The sequence below is a fragment of the Felis catus genome, chromosome C1, assembly GCF_018350175.1.
Source record: "Felis catus isolate Fca126 chromosome C1, F.catus_Fca126_mat1.0, whole genome shotgun sequence".
NCBI classification, from domain to species: Eukaryota; Metazoa; Chordata; class Mammalia; order Carnivora; family Felidae; genus Felis; species Felis catus.
This window is the reverse complement of record NC_058375.1, coordinates 92,811,320-92,834,241: the sequence shown is the minus strand read 5'-3', so window position 1 is coordinate 92,834,241 and position 22,922 is coordinate 92,811,320. Positions and strand designations below refer to the sequence as shown.

Below are 22,922 nucleotides of genomic sequence, written 5' to 3'. Positions count from 1 at the left end.
TTGATGCATTTATCTGATTTCAGTCACTGTGATACATCCTTAGCTTTTTGCTCTAAGTTCTGCAGCTTCTAGAACTAATTCTTCACAGATTAAAGGAAGAAAGTTTGGTTGAATATTGTTATCTTGGTGATTCCCCCCAGGGCTTTTATATATAAAAGATATAGTATCTTTATATGGACCATTTGTGCTGAAAATCATCCAGAGTAAAACACTTTATTGTGAATTGTAAAAAGAAAATGAGAAGTAGTTATTTAATGTATATATTTTGGGATGTGCTGTGAATTATATTTGAACTGATATTTAAAATTTTTTTTTTAATATTTATTTTTGAGAGAGAGAGGTGGGGGAGGGGCACAGAGAGAGGGAGACACAGAATTGGAAGCAGGCTCCAGGCTCTGAGCTGTCAGCAGATCCCGACATGGGGTTCGAACTCACGAACCGTGAGATCATGCATGACCTGAGCTGAAGTTGGACGCTTAACCGACTGAGCCACTCAGGTGCCCCTTGAACTAATTTTTTAAAACAATCTTTTTAGTACAAAGGTTTTCCTTTCTCATCAAAAGTATGTACAAAGAAGGCAACTATAATTCTTTATCCTCACTTGTTGTATTAAGACTGTGCTTTGAGGGCACCTGGGTGACTCAGTTAAGCGTCCATCTTCAGCTCAGGTCACGATATCACAGTTCGTGGGTTCGAGCCCCACTTCCAGCTCTGTGCTGACAGCTCAGAGCCTGGAGCCCGCTTCAGATTCTGTGTCTCCCTCTCTGTCTGCCCCTCACCTGCTCATGCTCTTTCTCTGTCTCTCTCAAAAATAAATAAATGTTAAAAAAAAAATTTAATTAAAAAGAAAAAGAGACTGTGCTTTGCCATGAACTGAAAAGAGCTACTATTTTAAAATAATACGGTTTTTTTTTTGTATCGAAAAAAATGTGAACAGTCTGGGGTCTGGTACAGACACTCTTTGAAGTAAGGTTTTGGATATGTAGACATAACCTCCTGTTAGTGGCCGCTCACAGCTCCCTCTTGGTGTTGGTCAGCTAGCCTTCGCACAGCATCAGGCCGAGGTTGCCAAGATGGAGCCGTTAAACAACGTGTGTGCTGAGAAGATGGACTGGATTGGAAGTCTCTGGGGTAAGGTGTTGGTTCACTGGGCCTTATTTTGAGTAGAATTTCCGAGAAGGAGAGAACATATTAGTAATTACAGAGAAATGATAAAATGCTGGAAAGACGCTTCCCATGACCAAATGAATCTTCAGTATCAGAAGAACATGCCAGAAGCGTCAGGTTTCAGACCGTGACATCATGTAACATCACAGGGAAGGAATAGGAACTGTCTTTGCCGGCTTCAGTGTCACCTGTCTTCTCCATTGGACCGTGATGGAGCCTGTGCTCATGTCGTTCATCTAGTCCTTAGGAAGAGGGTTCGGCATGTTTATTAAAGAAGTGAATCGTGTTTATATAAATTAATATCCAGCTTAGACTTAATCTCCTGATAATGACTTATGAAACCTTATATTGTAACTTTACTATACATTTTTTAAATAAGAGGAAAGTTATTTGACTTTTTTTTAATCTCACAGACTTTATAAATATTCTCACTAATGTGACTGTCTTTACTTCTGTATATCTAGCAATAGGAATGGTTTAGTGCTCAAAGGCACTTTATAAATGCACGTCTGTAATAGCTGACCCAGAATAGACTCTCGGCAGATTATACAAAACAGGGTGTCCAAACTAGCGTTTCTTCAAAAGTTACAGGAACTAAACCAATCCAGCCTTGCTTCCTGGCTGCAGGAGACAAGTGAATATATCCTCTAGCCCAGGCTAGTATGCAATGTACTGTGTACATACATTTAGAAAAATTGGGAGAACTAACGTTCTTTATTTTGTAAAGTAAGAATTGGTTTCTTTTCTTAATGTTTGTTTATTTTGAGGGAGAGAGAGAGAGAGAGAGCAAACAAGTGGAGAAGGGGCAGAGAGAGGCAGAGAGAGAGAATCCCAAGCAGGCTGTGCACTAGCAGCTTGGAGCCTGCTTGAGATTCTCTCTCTCTTCCTCTCCAGAGCCTGCTTGGGATTCTCTCTCTCTTTCTCTGTCTGTCTGTCTGTCTCTCTCTCTCTGCCCCACTCCCACTTATGCTATCTCTTTCAAAATAAATAAAACTTGAAATTTTATTGAGATAATTCTAGATGCACACGTAGTTGTAAGAAGTAAAACAGATCCTGTGCCCCCTTTCCCCATTATCCCCAGTGGAACCATCTTCCACAACTATAGCAACACAACATCACAGCCAGGATATTAACTTCCACATAATCCAGCGATCTCTGATTTCCCGTTTTCCTTGGATTCATTTGTATGTATAAAGAACAGTTGTTAATGTTTACTGTTTAGAAATTTTCATAAAGTATGTTTTATCTGCATAAGACTCGTATAATTTGAGGGGATTTTTAAACATTTTGGGCATAAGGTGAAAACTTTTTAAATCAGTGTTATAGGGAGTCTATTTGTACAGCAGTTAAAATTGGTTGGCGGCAGGGACAGGGACAAAACCAAAATGTCTTCTTTGGGAATGAAATGCAACTTTTTTTTTAATGACTCAGTGTTTTGTCTGTTTCTCTAAATAGAAGTGTTTAGAAGTTCATGGACCTATAAGGATGACCCATGCCAAAAATACTATGAGCTCTTGTTAGTCAACCCTATTTGGTTGGTCCCACCAACAAAGGTATAGAACACATTTTGTCAAAATTACTTATACAAAGTCAAAAATCCCTTGTATTTATTAAAAGTTAGTGTTTTTACCGTCATTTTGCTAATAATAAACCTTTGCTCTAGAAAAAATACTTCTGTTACAAATGATTTTCACATTAAACACATTTCAGTTTATGAACATAATTTCATCCCGGTGCACAGCGAATTTTGGCTTGTTCTGTGCACTCAACCATTTGAGGGAAAAATTAAGTTGCTATTATGTCTTGTTTTAGGCACTGGCAGTTACGTTCACCAACTTTGTCACGGAGCCATTGAAACACATTGGAAAAGGAGCTGGTGAATTTATTAAAGCGCTCATGAAGGAGATGCCAGTATTACTTCACATTCCCGTGCTGATAATTATGGCACTGGCTGTCCTGGTTAGTACACAGCACTGTTGACTGTTAACAGGACTTGCAGGAAAAAGGCAGTTCTAAAATTGCAGACTTTTTTTGCTGTGGTAAATCAGGCTAAATCATGCTTAATGGTATGAAAAGATGATTTTAAAGTGATGCGGATTTATTTATACTTACGTATGTATTCTTACGTGTATAAGCAAGGAGATGATTCTCAAGTTTGATTGTGGGTGTCATGGCAGGGACTTCGAGTAATAACACCCTTTTAAATTTGTTCTTTAACTTGTTGAAGTAATACAGATGAAGTCAGTTGTTTTGTCCTCTTTGAGAAAGGGGGCCTTGTTTCAGTCTGAGTTTTTGCAGCCCGGAGAAGGGAAGGGCATTGGCTTGAGCGCAGAATCAGGCAGGGATGTAGAAGAAGGTGCTGTACTGGGAAACAGTTTGGGGATCCAGGAACAGACATTGATTATGTAGAAACATTATTTGTCATTCATCCACGGCCTCTTCAGCTTTCTTATTGTTGATTTTCAGCCCTTACCCTAATGAAGTAGTTGTCACATAAAACAAAATACAAAGAACCCAGATGTGCCATGGGAAAAGCCAAGTTTGTATCTGTAAAGAAATTAAGCTATTTAAAATGTACAACTTTAAATAATTTGCAGCATTGACTTTCTATGTTGGGCGTGAATATACACAACACGTGAGCAATTATCAGACGATTAGTACCTTCCAATTTTAATTTTTTTTTTTTTTTTAAATTTTTTTTTTTCAACGTTTATTTATTTTTGGGACAGAGAGAGATAGAGCATGAACAGGGGAGGGGCAGAGAGAGAGGGAGACACAGAACCGGAAACAGGCTCCAGGCTCTGAGCCATCAGCCCAGAGCCCAACGCGGGGCTCGAACTCACGGACCGCGAGATCGTGACCTGGCTGAAGTCGGACGCTTAACCGACTGCGCCACCCAGGCGCCCCTAATTTTAATTATTAAATTAAAAAGGATTATCTTCCCTAAGGGTACAAAATTTACTATGCTTTATTCATTTTGAAATTGTTCCTGTTTTGTTTTTGTTTTTTGGGCTTGTGATTTTAGGAGTCAGGTTTAGGGGGATGATTTTGTTAGGTGACATTAATTGTGTAGTAGTGCAGATTTCCCTTGACTTACGGGGTTACATCCTGATAAACCCATTGTAAGTTGAAAATACCATACGTCAAAAGTGCATTTACGATACCTAGCCTACAGGACGTCATAGCTTAGCCTAGCCTGCCTTAAATGTGATCAGAATGCTTGTGTTAGCCTGCAGTTGGGCAAAATCATTTAGCACAAAGCCCATTTTATAGTACAGTGTCAAATGTCTCGCACAGTTTATTGAATATTGTACTGAAAGTGAGAAACAGAATGGCTGTGCGGGTAAGGAGTGATTGAGGTGAAGGGGTTGTTCATCCTTGTGACCGCGCGGCTGACCGGGAGCTGCCCTGCCCGGCATCACCAGAGAAGAGCGTACCTCAAATCGTTAGCCCAGGAAAAGATCCAAATTCTAAATTTGAAGTACAGTTTCTGCAGAATGTGTATCACTTTCTCACCATTGTGAAGTCTAACAGTTGTAAGTCGAACCATTGTAAGGGGTGGACTCCCTATAATCTAGTGTCTGACAAAAGCCCATCATCTCTTGATTCATCTGCCTGCGGAAAGGGCTTTTACTGCTTCTGTCTTCAAATGGTTTCTCTAGCTCAGTGATTTTCAACTTTCTTATTTTCAGGACCTTTTTGTACTCTTAAGAACCAAAGCCCACAAAACAAACAAAAACAGAGGACCACGAAGAGCTCCTATTTATGGTGGTTTTGTTCATTGATAGTTTACCATATTAGGAATTAAAACTAAGAAAAATTTAAAATTCACGTCTACACGAGCACACTGTCCATGAGCTGTCAGAGTGAGGAAGTCATTCCAGCCCCAGAAGATTCCACACTCAGAAGGGAAGAGTGAGAAAGACTAAGGTCTTTGAAGTAGAAAAAAGTTTGACCTCACAGAATCCCTGAAACTGTCTCAGGGATCCCCCTCGGGGTCCCCGGGCCACACATTGAGAAATGCTGCCTAGGTTTTCTCATGAAATGGGACTCAAAGCCTGTTGGAAACTTACCCTACCTGAGAATGTTTCCATAATGATGTGCAATTCTGACTTTTAGCAATTACCTTATATGGTGGGTGTGAAAATAGACAACTGATGAGCAGTTATCAGTTAGTACCTTCCAATTTAAGTTTCTAGACTTTAGCCAAACTTCCCTTGGGACAATTCATTCAGAATGTGTTCAGCTGATTGAAATGTCTACTTAAATGTGATTTCTCACATTTTATTGGCTATTCTGGCCCAGTATTAATCTAAAGAAGAGATCTCTAATGAAACAATAGTGAAATGAATACGTCTCCAAATGCCACAAGTCAAGTTAGGTAATTTTGTTAGCATCCTGAATAATTTCATTGTGAGTCAGCCATTAAATACTCAGGACTATGTATTTCTTTTCCTTCTAGAGTTTCTGCTATGGTGCTGGAAAATCAGTTAATATGCTGAGACAAATAAGTGGTCCCGAGAGAGAACCACCCCGGGCACTTGAGCCAGGTGACAGAGGACGGCAGAAGGAAGTTGATTATAGACCCCATGGTGGAGCAGGTGATACAGATTTCTATTATAGAGGCCCGATCGGCCCCGTTGAGCAAGGCCCTTATGACAAAACTTATGAGGGTAGAAGAGATGTTTTGAGACAGACAGATGTTGACTTGAGACTTAAGACTGGCAACAAGAGCCCCGAAGTGCTCCGGGCATGTGATTTACCAGACGCAGAGGCGAGAGAGCATCCCAAGGCGGTACCCAGTGTAAGTCAGCAACTGTTCATTTTGCCGTCCTGTCATGCTAGGCTTGAGTGCTTCCTACAGAGCTTCTGGTTAAGCGTTTTTTCCTCTCTTAACTTTCACAGTTAATTATATCGTTATTGATATAATTGTTTACTCTCTCCTCCTTTCTAGTCAAAAGTTTGGCCTTCTCAGAAGAAATAAAGCTAGATTTGATTTTTATGTCAAGTACTATTTAACAAGTTAGAACAGGTGGTAGTTCATAGGAAATTTCATTAGGAAACCGAGCAAGCATGACTAAAATTTCTACCCGTAAAGAGCTCAGAGAGAAGTCCCCACTGAAGGCCTGGAGCCCTGGGGAGCCCGCAGGAGAGCCCTAAAGGCTCAGCTGGGCGGAAGAGTGGGCGGGGAGGGGCCACACCACACTTTCCCAAGTCTTTGGTATCATTGGCTGGCTAGAGTCTACTTTCTACCTGCCGAATGTTGAGGTGTTTTCTCTACACTATGGGCCATTTGAAGAGACATTGCCATTTCTGTTTGTGAGAGGAATTTATAGTGTCATTTGCAAAGTTCAAGTTGCAACTGTAAACCTTTGAGAAATAGCTGTGAGTGCAGAATCTAGGAAATTATAGAATCCCTTCCATGGAGTTTCTTATAAGAAGAATAAACGTACCTGCGTACATCTAGAAAATTTTCAGATGTGCCTTTCAGCTTTAATAGGTAACGGTAAGATACCGTTCATCCCAAGCCTCAAGTGACTTCCCATCTCACTTAAAGGGAAAGCTAGTTATCATGGTGACCCGGGGCTCTCTTGATCTGCCCACAGCCCGGCTCCGTTGGCACATGGATCTCTTCTCCTCCTGCTCTCCTGCTGTGCTTACTCTCCTTCAGCCACAGGAGCCTCCTCACTATTCCGTGAACTTACAACCTTTGTACTTGCTGTTCCCTGTCTAGAATGCCATTCCCGTATATTCACATGGTTCATTTCTTCAGGCCTTTACTCCTGTATCACCTGATGTAAACCCAGTATGTAGTTTGTTAATTTGTTGCTTCTTTCCCCCAAGCTAATTGGAAGTTCCAGTGAGGGCGCGGGTTTTGTCGGTTTTGTTCCAGCACATAGAACTTAATACAGACTTAATAAATAATTCAAATGAATTAACTCTCACCAGGCAAGAGGAGTTAGCAGTACTGTTTACCAGTCCTCTTGTCCCTTCCTAAACCTGGGTCACTAGACCACCTGCCATATCCTCCGTGCCCCTGCCCCATTCCTCCGTGTATAGTTCTGTGAGGCTTAATAACATCTGTATCCTTACAGTACAGCACTGGAGCTGAGATTTGAAAGAGTTCCAAGTTTGATACAACAGATTTGCATAGGAACTTGTTAAACATGTTTGATTGCATTAATTAAACAATTAAAATGTAATTCTCTACAGCATAAATTTCCTGTTTTGGATGCAAAGCCCAAAGAGATGGGAATCCCAGGAGAAAGCACACTGCCAGAAAGCAGCACTGAAAGCAGCCAGTCCACTAAGCCTGTCTCTGGTGCAGAGACATCAGAGAAGGCGGAAGGTACATCTGCGGAGGAAAAGGGCCAGCTCAGGACCGAGGCCAGAGGCAGCCCAGAGGAAGGCGGTGGTGCATCCAGCCCCGCCAGCTGTGGAAAGGACCTGGATGCTGGCCCATGTGGCTAGAGGAACACAGACTCGGACCACAGCTCCAAGGTCGTCTTTGGGTTTTGTAAAGTATACTCTTCACAACCGTGCACTCTTCTCTACACATATTCTGACATTTACTATACAGGTGCCAACTTCTACATTAATATTTTTATTGACCATCAGGACGAATGAATACACATGTATTTCTGTTTAGTTTTTAATCTTTTGTCAGTTTAATTTCATTTTCATATTGAAACCTCCCAAAAAGTTTTAAAGTGTTAATTTTGGAACGGGATCTCATCGATGAACACATGGCAAGTATCACTGATTTCAAATAAAGAGGTCAGTTTGATTCAGGGGACAGTGAAAAAGTTGATGGTTCACAGGCTTAGATAGGAACCAACTAGCCAACGTGCGTGGTGCCTAGCGGAGAAGCCCGAGGACACCTACCTTAGTTAATAATTTGTTAGTCGTGCATTGGATTCGATATGTTTCTGCAAGTGGGAGTACCCAAAAAGAGTTTTTAAGGAGAGTCCACTGTGGTCAAGTTTACTCTCGTCATGCACTTCGGTGTCTTCATGCAGCCATGGAGTGTGTGTCCGTTTGTCTCTGTGTAGGCTGCCTTAGCTCATCATGGCTTTGTCATTCCCTATCCCATCTCCATCTCTCAACTCTCCCAGCGATGACTGGGCCCGCTTCCTGGCCACCTATCTTACTTTACCCTCAGCTAAGAACTGAAGATTGCCAGGAGAATTTAGTTATTAGCACAGCTTAAGTCGGTAATCTGGGTTTTACATAGTCCGTAGACTTTGAGAATAGCTCTATTTCAATATGTACTTTACACATTGGTCAAGTACATTATTTTTGCTAAACAGCATAATCTCTCTACATCCCTGGTCAAATACTAACAAATGCCACTGTCAAGATTTTTAAAAACTTACCTCAGCAAGAGGGTGTCAAATTTAACGTTAATATTATTTTCTAGTTTAATCTTGCAAACATCTTTAGTATTTCATCAAAAAGGTAGTATTTCCCCCCCCAATACAACAGAATTTTGTATAAAAATTTGTAACATAGTAGGTATGTAATATATGAACTAATGCAAAGGATGCCTGCAGTTTGGGGATTTTTGAACATCAATACATATAAAGGCCTCTCTTGTGGCACCTGGGTGGCTCAGTTGGTTAAGCATCTGACTTCAACTCAGGTCATGATCTCACAGTTTGTGAGTTCAAGCCCTGCACGGGCTCTGTGCTGACAGCTCAGAGCCTGGAGCCTGCTTCAGATTCTGTGTTTCCCTCGCTCGCTCTCTCTCTCTCTCTCTCTTTGCCCCTCCCCTGCTCATTCTCTCTCTCTCTCCCCCTCTGAAAAATAAACATTGAAAAAAAAGCCTCTTTGAGGGCCAGACCTGTTTATGCTAGTTGGTAAATATGCACCTAGGGTGGTTAGGTGTCCTTTGAGCTGTGATTGGACTCTAAAGAGTATCGAATGCCTCAGGTGACAGACTGTAATAATGAGAGTGGAGTTAATGCTGTTTGAACTCCTTTTTATCAATCTAAAAACGAGTCTGTAAAAAATTAAAATATCGTCTTTGTATTCTTTCATTACAGATAACTGTTGGTGGAATGCAGTCCACTTTGACAGCTAGCAAAGCAACATACATTCAACTGCTGTCGAATGACAGCAAATAGGGAAGACTAAAGCAAACTGAACAGATCAAGGGCAGTCTAGAACTTGGGAGTAATAGGCTTGTTTATTGTCCAGCTCATACTTATCAAAATCAAGAATTGTAGCAACAGGCTTTTAGGAGAATCAGTAGGGTATACAGCTTTTTAAAAGCAGTTTTTAAATGGAATGAATGTTTACAGGCTCTTAACTACAGTATACACAAAATACTTATTTTACATTATTGTGGTTTGGTATGCTGTCTTTGCTCATTGAATATGCTTATAAGAAAAAACCCATGAAACTTACATACAGGTTTTAAAAGGACGCTATCTAGGACATTATATCCTATATATAATATATACATCATAAAGTGATCCAGGTGTTAACAGAGTACTTTTGACAAAATTTGATCTTAGAACCAAGAATACTTTTTTTTTTTCCTGAGCCTTTAATGTGATTCCAGATCGAGTAACTTTCTTCTGTTTTATTTTTGTGAACATTGGCCATTTGGAGAAGTGATTCTCACTGCCCATCAAGTCACCTGAAGGACTTTGAGAAAGGACAGAGGCCCAGAGCCCCAGATACCATCCCAGCTGTGCAGAATCAAAAGCAACCAGAGGTGAATGAGTTCTGGGTGTGGGCATTTGCATTTTACAGTTCAGCCTTAGCCTGTCCCATCCTTGCTGTCTTCTTTTGCTAAATTTACTTCCTGTCATGTTGTATTGTGTACCCTTGTAAACTGCCTTCAGTTCCTGAGATGAAGGGAGGCTTAATGACGACTGAGAGCTTAACCTACATCTTTCATACTTAAATTTTGTGAGTTTTCATGTGTTCTCTATTTTCATGGCCTAGGTTCTTGATACAACCACAGGAGTTTGGGGTTTTTTGTTTTTTGATATTAGGTCTTAAACAGTATTTTGCAACAGAAGATATAATTTTAAGCCACACACACTTTAAAAGTCAAGGGTCCAGAACATGCTAAAAGTTTATTTCTTAGAGTTGTTTTTATAATGGGTTTGAACTAATAACATACTGAAAATAGGATTTTTAGCAGAAAAAAGATCTAGATTCTTTTAATAAAGACTTTACACATTGGTCAAGTATGTTATTGTTTACTAAACAGCCTAATTTCTTACTATATCCACGGTTCAGTATTTAAAAAATGCCATCATCGAGTTAAAAAAATTATCACTTTACAAACACTACGTAAAGGAATCTAAAAAGTTGCCAAAGAACACAATCCCAAGCATTATTCAAAAAAGTTGATGAAGCACCTTGTATAAGACACCTCCACCCTGAAACAAGTGAGTGTCCAGAGAAATGTGAATTAATGCTATACATTAAAGGTTAAATATTTACATCATTCTAAAAACATTTTAAGCTGTATTACAGTGCTATAATTTCTCCTTTTAAGGAAAAAAAAGAGTTTCCCTGCAGTGTTCTGAAAGGAAATAAGGTCGTTTAAAAAAAATATATCCGTAATAACTAGTGGTTTATTTTTTTCCTGTATTTTTAAATTCCAACAAAGCATTACTTTGCAAAATGTCTTTCAGCCCAAATTCAGCGTCTCTGTTTTGATCTCTTTGTAAAAGAACTCTCTGTTCATCCATTCTTTTCGCCTGAGAACGTAGAATCAGGCTAAAAAAGTCCTCGTCTGGTACTGTTGGTCCCTTTGTGGTGGCAGGTGGTGGAGCACATCTTTGATCATCTAATCTGGACCCCTGAAAATTTATGAGAGAGATTGAAACACAAATATTGTAGGGAAGGAGAACACCAGGTTACATTATGTTGTCATCACAAGAAAAACATTTTTTTTTTGCCTTGTCTCAGAAATTTAATCTTTAGACCTGAAACCTAATAAAACCTTTTCAAAGACTTACATAATCAGAACATAACAAGTACTATGTAGAAGTATAGCCATAAGCTCAAGACTTTGGTAAGATTACTTAAGATACTAGGTCAAATCTTACATAATCGGCATTGACAACTTACCAATCCTTAGAAATACAATGTTATATATAAAACCCCTGCAGCACTACTGTGTCAGGTCAGGGGTCAGCAAACCATAACCTGCTGCCTGTTTTGTGCATAAAGTTTCCTTTCCGTTTCACCACAATACTCATGTGTCTACTAATTATGAATTAAGTGTGGCTGGCAGAGTCCAGCAGTTGTAAGGGCCTGAAAAGCCTAAAATATTTTCTATGTAGCCCTGTACAGAAAGTTTGCCTCGCCCTATCTTAAACATTTAAATCTGTTAAAGAAACAAGCCAGATTTTTTTCCTTGAAGTTCTAACTTCTGATTCTTCTTTTAGAAGTACATTACAAATGTTACCCATCAAATAAAAAATATAAGCATTTAAATGTGTATAGTATAGTATTTGGTATTGTAGCTCCAGAGTGGGACTGTGACAGCTGACATTTGAGTGCCTACTATGTTGCTGGGCACCGTGCATTTATATGCCTTAACCTTTCGCCCCACAGCCAGCCCTGTGACTCTCAGTGGCCGCCTTGTCAGCAGCCCCCCACCACCCACACACCTGGCTCCTGCTTCTTCATTTCTCTTGTCTTTAAGTTGGGGTGATTTCATTGTTCTCCAATTCATCCAACACTTCGGTACTTCACACCTTAGACCTCCTCTCCTCTGGTCTCCAGTCTTCACCTCTGCCTTATCCATTAAGCTCCCATCGTCATAGGCCAGACTTGGTCATTCTCAATAACTGCACTGTCTTGAAAATCAGGATTTCAAACATCTCATGTTGACTGCCACCTCCAATTTTCCAGATCAGGCTAGAGAGTACTCCCCCAGGAATTTTTTGTTAAATTGTGGTAAAACAGAATGTTTACCACTTTAACCATTTTTAAGTGTACTGTTCAGTATTAAGCACATTCATACTGCTGTGCAGTCATCAGCATTATCCATCTCCAGAACATTTTCATTCTGCAAAACCAAAACAGTAGCTCCCATCCTCCCCTCTCCAGCCCCTGGTAACCACCATTCTTTGTCTCTGTGAATCTACTTTGCCTCATGTGAGTGGAACTGTATTTGTCCTTTTGTGACTGCCTGCTTCTCAGCATAATGTCTTGAGCCATGTTGTAACCTGTGTCAGAATTTCCCTCATTTTTAAGGCTGAAAAATACTCCATTGTACATGCACACCGCATTTTATTTATCCATCTGCCAATGGGCACTTGGTTGCTTCTACCTTTTGGCTATTGTCAATAATGCTGGCTGCCTGAAGGTAGGTGTACAAATATCTGCTCATATCCATGCTTTCAACTGTTTTGGGTATATACCCAGAAATGAGATTGATGGATCATATGGTAGTTCTGTTTTTAAATAATTTTTTGAGGAATCACCAAACCATTTTTCATAGCAGCTCCTCCATTTTGTATTCCCACCTGCAGTGCACGACAGTTCCAATTTCTCCACATCCTTGCCAACTGTTTAATTTTTTTAATGTTTATTGTTTAGAGAAAGACCAAGCATGAGTGGGGGAGAGGCAGAGAGAGAGAGGGAAACATAGCATCTGAAGCAGTCTCCAGGCTCCAAGCTGTCAGCACAGAGCCCTACCTGGGGCTTGAACTTGTGAACTGTGAGATAATGACCTGAGCCGAAGTGGGATGCTTAACTGAGTCACCCAGGCACCCATTTTTTTTTTTGTTTTTTGTTTTAATGGTAGCTTCCCAATGGGTTCGTGAGATGGTATCTCATTATGATTTTGATTTGCATTTCTCTAATTTGTGATGTTGAGCATCTCTTCCTGTGTTTATTAGCCATTTGTAGATCTTCTTTTGAGAAATATCTATTTGGATTCTCTGCCCGTTTTTGGAATAGGGTTTTTGTTTCTTTTTTTGTGGTTAAGTTTCAGAGTTCTCTATATTCTGAATTAATCCTTTTATTGATTATATGTTTTGCAAGTATCTTCTGTGGATTTCACCAAATTAATCTGAATTAATCCTTTTATTGATTATATGTTTTGCAAGTTGCCTTTTTACTTTGTTGATAGTGTCATTTGATGTACAAAAGTTTTAAACTTTGATCAAGTCTAGTTTGTCTATTCTTTTGTTGCCTGTGCCTCATAACTAAGGTCTTATAACTAAGAAATCACTGCCAAATCCAAAATCTTGAAGCTTTCCTCTTATGTTTTCTATAAGTTTAAAGTCTTAGCTCTTACATTTAGGTCTCTGATCCATTCTCAGTTTTTACATATGGTGTTAGGTAAGGGCCCAGTTTCATTATTTTGCATGTGGATAGTTTTCCCAGCAGCATTTGTTGGTGAGACTCCTTTCCCCATTTAATAGTCTTGGCACACTTGTGGAAAATCATCTGAAGACACATTCAAGGATTTATTTCTGGGCTCTCTTTTCCATTGGTCTATATGTCTGTCATCATGTCAGTACCATACTGTTTGATTACTGTAGCTTTGCAGAATTTGAAATCAGGAAGTGGGAGTCCTCCAACTTTGTTCTGCTTGCTCAAGATTCAGTTATTTGGGTTCCCCTAAGATTCTATAGGAATTTCAAGATGGAATTTTCTGTTCTGTAAAATATCTTATTTACATTTTGATAAGGAATGCATTATGTGAATCCATAGATTACACTCTGGGTAGTACTGGCATTTTAACAATATTCCCATTTATGTAGTGTAATTTCTTTCAGAAACATTTTATAATTTTCATTGTTCAAGTCTTTCACTTCCATGGTTAAGTTCATTCCTGCTGATGCTGTTTTAGCAAGGTTTTCTTAGTTTCCTTGTTGGTCTATTCACTGTTAGTGTATGGAAACACAACTGATTTTGGGATATTGTTATTTTGAATTTGTTTCTTAGTTTTTTTTTAACGTTTATTTTTGAGAGAGGGAGCGAGCGCGTGAGTGGGGGAGGGACAGAGAAGGAGGGAGACACAGAATCGGAAGCAGGCTCCAGGCTCCGAGCGCTCAGCTCAGAGCCCGACGCGGGGCTCAAACTCACAGACTGTGAGATCATGACCTGAGCTGAAGTCGGACGCTCAACCAACTGAGCCACCCAGGCGCCCCATGTTTCTTAGTTCTAACAGGGTTTTTTTGTTTGGTGAAATCTTCAGGATTTTCTGCACATAAGACTCCTTTCTGAACAGAGATAATTTTACTTCTTTCCTATCTGGATGCTTTTTCTCTTGCCTGATTGCTCTGCTCGAACTTACAGTACCATTTGAATAGAAGCGGTAAAAAATGAGCATCTTTGTCTTATTCCTGCTTTTAGAGTAAAGCTGTTGTCATTTACCATTGAGTATGATGGTAGTTATAGGTTTTTCATAAGTGACTTTATTGCGTTGTGGTAGTTTCTTACTATCCCTAGTTAGTTGAGTGTTTTTATCATGAAAATGTGTTGAATTTTGTCAAATGCTTTTTCTGCATCAGGTTTGATGATCAGGTGTTTTTTTCCCCCCCTCTTTCATTCTATTAATGTAGTGTATATATTACATTGATTATTCCCCTATGTTGAACCATCCTTGCATTCCAGGAACAAATTCCACCTAGGCATGGTGTATAATCTTTTAAATATGCCATTTGATTCTGTTTGCTAGTATTCTATTGATGATTTTTGTATCTATATTCAAAAAGGATATTGGACACATAGTTTTCTTGTAGTGCCTTGTCTGGCTTTGTTATCAGGGCAATATTGGCCTCACAGAATGACTTAGGAATAGGAAGTATTCCCTTTTTTTCAGTTTGGTAGAATTCACCAGTGAAGCTAGCAGGTCCAGGGCTTTTCTTTGTTGGGAGGTTTTGATTACTGATACAGTATCCTTATAGATTATGAGTCTGTTTTCTATTCATGATTAAGTCTTGGCTGATTTTGTTTCTGGTTATTTGTCCATTTCATCTAGGTTATCCAACTTATAAGCATGCACAGTATTATCTAAAAATTCTTTTTATTTCTGTAATCAGAAGTCATGTCCCTACTTTTGTTTGTAATTTTAGTAATTTGAGCCTTTGTCAGTTGTGTTAAACCTTTTAACTAACCTGCTTTTGGATTTTTTTTTTTTTTTCTGTTCTTCATTTCCTTCTTTCTGCTAGTTTTAGGTTTAGTTTGTTCTTTTTCTAACCCCTTAAGCTATAAAAAACTAGGTTGTTGATTTGAGATATTCCTCTTTTAACATAAGCATTTGCAGCTCTAAATATCCCCCCGAGTACCGCCTTCCCTGCATCCCAAGGTTTTAGGATATTGTATTTTCATTTTTATCAGTCTCAGGGTATTTTCTAATTTCCCTTGTGTTTTCCTCTCTATCCACTGGTTAATTTCCACAAATTTAGAGAATTCTCTAAAGTTTTATTTATGTAGAGAGAGACAGTGTGACCCAGGGAAGGGGGAGAGAGAAAATCCCAAGCAGACTCCTCACCTTCAGTGCAGAGCCCAGAACGGGGCTTGAACCCACAAGATCATGACCTGAAATGAAACCGTGAGTTGGATGCCCAACCAAGCCATCCAGGTGCCCCTCCTTATTACTTATTATTTTAACTCCATCCTGTTGCGGAGATGTGGAGAAGATACTTTGTATGGTATCTAATCTTTTAAAATTGTTGAGACTTGCAGCACCTGGGTGGCTCAGTTGGTTAAGCATATGACTTCGGCTCAGGTCATGGTCTTGCAATTTGTGAGTTCCAGCCCCATTCTGGCTCTGTGCTGACAGCTCAGAGCCTACTTCGGATTCTGTGTCTCCCTCGCTCTCTGCCCCTCTCCCACTCATGCTCTGTGTCTCAAAAATAAAACTGTTGAGAATTTGTGGCCTAACATGGTCAATCCTGGAGAATGTCCCATATGCATTTGAGAAGAATGTGTATTCTGTGAGAACTAGCTGATTTATTGTGTTGTTCGTCATCTGTCTGGTTGTCCTACCTATCACTGGGGTGGAGAGTCTTGAAATCGCCAGCTATTTTTATAGAAATGTCAATTTCTCCCTTCAGTTCTGTCAATTTTTTCTTTTCTTTATGTTGATGGCCTGTTACTAGGATTTCAGTATTTTTTTTTTAATGTTTATTTGAGAGACAGGGAGGGAGACACAGAATCCAAAACAGGCTCTGAGCTATCAGTACAGAGCCTGACACAGGGCTTGAACTCACAAACCATGAGATCATGACCTGAGCCGAAGTCTGATGCTTAACTGACTCAGCTGCCCCAGGTCTTCGCTATTAAAGCCACCAGGATTACTGACAGTTGTCACTTCCATACCCTTCATCTTCCTACCTCCTTTCTTAGATGCAGCCTAGGTTCCAAAGTCCATTATTAAAATCATTTCCTGGCATGTGCTTCTCTCCTCCTCCATCCTAGTCTATCAAATTACTGACCCTGATTAAATCTCTATCCTTAAGTAGCTGGTTATGCCTTGAGAAAATACATCACTGTACTTACTTCAGTGACTGTGAACTTCGAAGGAGTCCTCAGCGTAGTTCAATAATCCTATTACTTTTTGCTGGTCAACATACTTTCAGTTTCTCAAAGTAACTATGTTCTATTCTCTTCAAAATTACAATGCTCCAACCCCAATCCGTTAACGGCCCTATTTCTTACTTTGCTAAGAAAAGAAAAACCAGAGAATTCCTACCTGCACCTACCTCCAAATTTGTACACACATACTCTGCTGCATCACTGGTTCCTCCCTCTACTTGATCATTTACATCAGCAGACATGAGGTATTAACTCCCAAAATAAGAAAAGAAAAAAACCAACCTCTATATACTTCATCTTTAACTCTTTGAAAATCCCTTGAAAGTTTTGTTTACTGTCTCCCCTTTAACACTTTCCATTTTCTCAACCCCCTCAATCCTTTGTCCCCATCACAGTATCTTTCAGAATGACTAATAATCTCCACATTGCCAAAGCTAGTAGATCAGTCATCATCTTACTCGGCTTCTCAGCAGTGTCTGACACAGTTGAACATTCCTTAAAACATTTTCTTCGATTTGCTTCTACCACTCTCCAGGCTGACTGCTGCTTTGCTGGCTCATCTTCCTCTCTTCAGGTAGATTTTGGAATGCTCAGGGCTTAAAGTCATTTCTCTCTGGGGCTATAGGTTTTTTGGGGGAAGGAGGGGAGAGTGAGTATGCATGAGCCTGGGAGGGGCAGAGACTGCGCCGAGTGTGAAGGGGGCTTGATCTCATGACCGCAAGCATCACAACCTGAGCCCCCCAGGGGCTCCAGATTTTTATATCCAGTTGTCTACTCAACATCTCCACTTAAATACCTATTTATGTAACTCAAATTTACATACCGAAAGTAGAACTCCTGCTTTTTCTTCCCAAACCTGTCTCCTCTCAACTTCTCTATTTTAGTAAACTGCACCATCCACTGACAACAGTTATTCAAAGCAAAAAAGGCAGGAGCCCTTCTTGATTGTTTCTTATACCATCTGATTTATTAATAGGTCTTGCCAATCAACCATAACTTCAAAATCTATCCCTGTTCTGACTGCTTATCATCACTACTACCACCACACTAGTCAAAGTCATATCTTGCCTGAATTACCACATTGGTTTTCTAGCTGGTTCTCCTACTAACAGCCTTTGCCACTCCACATGCTTTCAGCAGTAGACAGGATGATCTTTCAGACCCTCCAGTGTCTTCCTATCACATCTGGAACACAAGACCTCATCATGGCCTATAAGATCATAAGATCTAGGCTGGTTACTTCTCTATCCTTATCCCCTACCACTCTCCCTTACCCTTTATTTACTCCATGCCAGTCACACTGGCCACCTTGCCATTCCTTGAACCTGCTTTTATATCCAAGAAGGGACTTGTCTCTGCATAGAATGCTATTTCACTAAATATTCACATGGCTATTTCACCTTATTCAGATCTCTGTTCATCTGTCAATCCAAGAACATCTTCCCTAACCACCACCCCTGGCTACCCCACCCTTTTATCTGGCTCTAATTTTCTTTATAGCAAGTATCAGTACCTGTCATATAGTATCTATCTCTACACGCACAGAGACTTACTTATTGTCTCTCCCATTAACACATAGGATCCTTTAAAAGCAAGTACATGGCAGGGCACATGGGTGGCTCAGTTGGTTAAGCATCTGACTCAGGTCATGATCTTACAGTTTTGGGAGTTTGAGCCCCATGTTAAGGCTCTATGCTGACAGTGTGGAGCCTGCTTCAGGTTCTCCCTCTTTCTCAAAAATAATAACTAAAAAACTTTAAAAGCAAGTACGATATCTCCATAGTAAGTGCTCAGTTTTTTTGCTGAATAAATGAGAGGTTGGTAGTACGTATCATCATCTCCTCTTTTTATGAATGAACTAGGGTCAGGCAGTGGAAATGTCTCTTTAGTGAAAATAAGGATTATTTTTCTCATGGTCGTGTTCAAGCCATCTGAGGTATTCCTTAACCATTGTGGCAAATAATTATTAAAATAAAAAATGAAAGCTATCTCATTTCTCCTAAAGCTCTCAACAGCATAAAGGGCCCCAGCTAGACTCTCCCCATATTAATCACTGGTTGCTCCCGATACTAACATTCAGGAAAGCGGGGCTCTTTTCTAGGTCTCCTCCCAATGCCCTTCAGTCTCCTCTCCACCACAGGTCAGAGAGAGGCATCAGCAACACCTTACCTTACCAACCAAAATACAAAATAAGAAACTATCACAGGGATCTATAGTGTCTGAAGGATCCCTAAATGATAAGTGTGTCCCTAATACAAAATGAGCCTTTCCCAAATTATAATCAAAATACTGCCAAAGCTCTCAACAGCATTTGAGCTACACACAGACCAACAAAAATATGCATACATACTTGACATTTTACAAGGATGTCAAAGAAGTCTTCATCAGGCTCTTTGTTGTCATTAGTCATCAAGTGGCCAAGTACGGACTTATTGTTGTTTTGTGTCAGACGAAGCCCTGGCAAATTACTGAAACTGGCCCTTTGGTCATCGAGACGACGGCTCTGTGAGCTGGCAAGAAGGTCTAAAAACTCATCTGTGTTGGGGGACACCACGGAAACAGACGGTGCTATGAACAGGGGAAAAAAGTCCCAAACATTATGAAAATATTTAAGCATATTTTTAATATACATCTGGTTCTTTCTGCCTTTTTCAGTCCCAACATCCACTGCCTCCTGCTTTAGCTCTGAGAGGCTGGGGACTGACCAGATGGGCAGGGAGGGAAGAATAAATCCCAGAATACTTCAGGTGATTCACTTGGAGGTTATTCAGATTTGACTATCTTTCCTTTTATCTACCACCTGCTCAAAATGTAACTTTACAAGATCTTGGGCTAGATTTCAGAAGGTAAATAATCTCTCTTACATAATTTCTCATGTGAGGATGAGACTGTTTTTATTCTCTGCCCTGCATGGGAACCACTTAGCTAACTTAAACTATTGCTGCTAAGTCCTGGTCTACAGAGGAAATCTTCTGGTAGCTGAAAGAAAATCTTAGGTAATCCATTTTAGACCTTTCTAAGGCTCAGGCAGGCCTTAGCTTCAGCCTGAGTTAGAGGTTCCTCTTCAGTCCGTCTTGGCTTTTCTTTTTAATCCAGACAGAAAGCATTTGTCTTTTACATAGAATTATAACTAAATTTTTTCCTATTTTTAAAGTTAGATTTTTTTTTTCCTCCAGTCCCAAAGAATCTAGGGAGGAAATATGATATAGTTAGTAGAAAGTACCTGGACTAAAATACAGATAAACCTAGGGAAACCGAAACAAAACCTTGTTTCGAACTGAAGAAATACCAGCATTTCAGATACACCTGGATTCAGGCTCATTTACTGTACCTGCTCTGATGAGAACTAAACTCTCAGAAAGAAATCACAAGAATATCAAAGGGAACTACTAAAATTGGGGGAGAAGCACAGATCACTCACCTTTCATCATCACTCGAGGTGGAGTGGAAGAAGCCGCAGCTGAAGCAGTCCCGCAGCTCTGTTCTTGTAAGTAGCACCTCTGATCATCCATCCGATTGCTCTGAAATCGGCTTACCAGGTCAAAGAACCCTTCGTCTCCAATAATATCTGCACCGATTTTCTGAAATATTGAGAGAAAATCTGAATATTCCAGCATTATCATGAGATCAATGGAACAATATCATGATATATATGCAAAAGGGTTAAGATTAAAAATTGACACTTTTTTTTAAAATTTTTTTTTCAACGTTTTTATTTATTTTTGGGACAGAGAGAGACAGAGCATGAACGGGGGAGGGGCAGAGAGAGAGGGAGACACAGAATCAGAAACAGGCTCTAGGCTCCGAGCCATCAGCCCAGAGCCTGACGCGGGGCTCGAACTCACGGACTGCGAGATCGTGACCTGGCTGAAGTCGGACGCTTAACCGACTGCGCCACCCAGGCGCCCCAAAAATTGACACTTTTGGGGTGTGTGGGTGGCTCAGTCGATTAAGTGTCCAACTTTGGCTCAGGTCATCCTCTCGTGGTTTCAGTTCGAGTCCTGTATGCAGCTGTCTGCTGTCAGTGAAGAGCCCGCTTTGGGACCTCTGTTCCCCGCCCCCCCCAAAATAAATAAACTTTAAAGAAAAACTTACATTTTCATTATAAAGAATTCAAGATGGCAACCCTGGTAATCAAGTTATTTTAATCCAATTAACAAAAAGCATTTCTAGTTATTTTAGTTTTTAATCTCTGTATTTCCAAGGCTAAAGAATAAAGAAATGTACCTCAACTCTGGGGAACTGCTCCAGATATCGAATGAATTATGTAAATATTAGTGATCCCAGGCTCAAAGTTTGGTTCTAAGATTCTACAACAGAATTTAAAAGTAAACTAAGAACTGAAAACTAAGAAAGCACACTGATTTCCAAGATCCTTTATTATATTTACAGATTTGAAGATCTTGAAAAAAATGTGAACTTCAAATAAATGAGTATTTGAGGCAGAGGGGAACTGGTCATACTTTATTTGGAAGGCTTCAAAGCTTAATATGACAGATGCAATGTTTAATACAAGCTTCATTCTTCACAATGATGTAAATATTATAGTAGATATATATATATATATATATATATATATATATATATATATATATATATAGTCCTAGGCCTCAGGAAAAAGGCAGAACTAATTCTTCAGGGAAATAGGGGAAACTGGTATTTGAGTTGGCTCCTGAAGAATGAATAACAATTAGGGCAGATATGTTTCATACTGATTAATGTGAAATTCCAAAGGTCTGTAGTATTCAGGGGATTAAGAACTGAAGGGTTGGGGAGGTGAAGAAGGAAGAAGCTGCCAAAACAAGGGCCTCTGTGTGATATACAAGTTATACTGTGTGAAACAAGAGAAGCACTGGTAACAATTTTAAACAGAACTGGCACCTCCAAAAGGTTGCAGAAATTATGTAGGGAAAGAGATCAGGTTCAGGTGCCTATTCCAAAAATCTGGCTAAGAGATGCAGTACTGCCCTAAGAACTAAGACACAGTAGCAGAGGTTTATTTTCAAAAGGTGGGGGTGGGGACAGATCTAAGGGATGTAGGGATTGATTGGATATGGTTAGGGGGAAGGAGTCTAGAATGACACCTAACTTGGGTGACCGAGTACATAGCATACATAAAGGAAACAGGAGGGTTTGAGAGAGTACAGTCTTTAACATGCAATCTGAGGTTTGGGATTAAATATATACATACGCTATAGTAAGATGTATTATCACTAACAAGACTTTCCTAGGTGCAAAAAAGGCTCAAATTCAAACTTCTAAACATTAAAACACAGGAAGGGTCCAGAAGTGGACGTTTTTCAGTTGAGCTAAGTGGGCTTCGTTAAAACCTGAAATCTTGAACAAAGGGTATGCCTTTGAGATCTGCTCTAGGTCTATAAAAATATTCCTGAGCCATTTTTATATACCCATAAAGTTTCCTTTTGTTAGTCATACACATAAAAAACTGGTAAAAATCAATACAAAAGACACTACCAGGGTACAGATATGATGGGATGCTGACAAAAGGACCAAGAGAAATTGGTCAAAAAAATAAAAGACCAGCAGTTTTTCCAAAAGCTCTCACTGAGGGGTGCCTAGGTGGCTCAGTCGGTTGAGTGTCCAACTTCAGTTCAGGTCATGATCTCATGGTCTGTGAGTTCGAGCCCTGCGTCGGGCTCTGTGCTAACAGCTCAGAGCCTGGAGCCTGCTTTGGATTTTGTGTTTTCCTCTCTCTCTGCCCCTCCCCTGCCTGCACTCTGTTGCTCAAAAATGAATAAACAAAGAATTTAAAAAACTCTCATTGGAAAATGGACTTGATAATTGGAAGTATCATCTTTATAATTTATTTTGGTTCTTTTATCAGAGTGTAGGGTAGCTAGATTAGAGAAATTCCTGATATTTTCTTATTTCTAAATATTTTAGGTTATATTTAATAAGATGATTCCTGTGATCATTTTTCATCAAAGCAGTTTTTAACTGTTATAATTTCAACATAAATAGAAGTTGATGCTAGCAGATACTATTTTAAATCAGCATTTTAAAATCCTTGAACCTATGAATTTAATTTGTTCTAACTTCTACAATGAAAGCAGTTTTACTAGGAGACACTGTAGTAAACTAAAAGGTAGTATTTTTGTAATTAGTGACAAATAATTACTGTCCAGAGCAGTGAAGCAACATATCCATGAATGGAGTAACTACAGTTTCTAGCTTTGAAGAAGACAGAAAAGATAGGGAAATATGGA

At 39.7% G+C, this 22,922-nt stretch overlaps 2 protein-coding genes across 11 annotated transcripts in view; one reads left to right on the top strand and one right to left on the bottom strand.

The window, feature by feature from the left end:
* CLCC1 (chloride channel CLIC like 1) overlaps nt 1–11,631 on the top strand; it is a 28,878-nt gene extending 17,247 nt beyond the window's left edge. For all 5 annotated transcript variants that reach the window (XM_019837544.3, XM_006934960.4, XM_006934962.3 and 2 more), the window contains 5 exons: nt 1,038–1,131; nt 2,623–2,720; nt 2,980–3,126; nt 5,630–5,971; nt 7,381–11,631. In XM_019837544.3, coding sequence (XP_019693103.1) covers nt 1,038–1,131; nt 2,623–2,720; nt 2,980–3,126; nt 5,630–5,971; nt 7,381–7,638 — 939 coding nt within the window. In that variant the 3' untranslated portion in view covers nt 7,639–11,631. The remainder of the gene's footprint in view (nt 1–1,037; nt 1,132–2,622; nt 2,721–2,979; nt 3,127–5,629; nt 5,972–7,380) is intronic.
* Nucleotides 10,238–22,922, bottom strand: part of GPSM2 (G protein signaling modulator 2) — a 47,671-nt gene continuing 34,986 nt past the window's right edge. For 4 of the 6 annotated variants that reach the window (XM_023258955.2, XM_023258958.2, XM_023258959.2 and 1 more), the window contains 3 exons: nt 20,117–20,276; nt 19,046–19,263; nt 10,238–10,991 (listed from right to left, as the gene is read on the bottom strand). In XM_023258955.2, coding sequence (XP_023114723.1) covers nt 10,764–10,991; nt 19,046–19,263; nt 20,117–20,276 — 606 coding nt within the window. In that variant the 3' untranslated portion in view covers nt 10,238–10,763. Of the gene's footprint in view, nt 10,992–11,807; nt 11,997–19,045; nt 19,264–20,116; nt 20,277–22,922 lie in introns of all 6 variants that reach the window. The other 2 variants (XR_006582830.1, XM_023258956.2) reach the window with 2 other exon arrangements.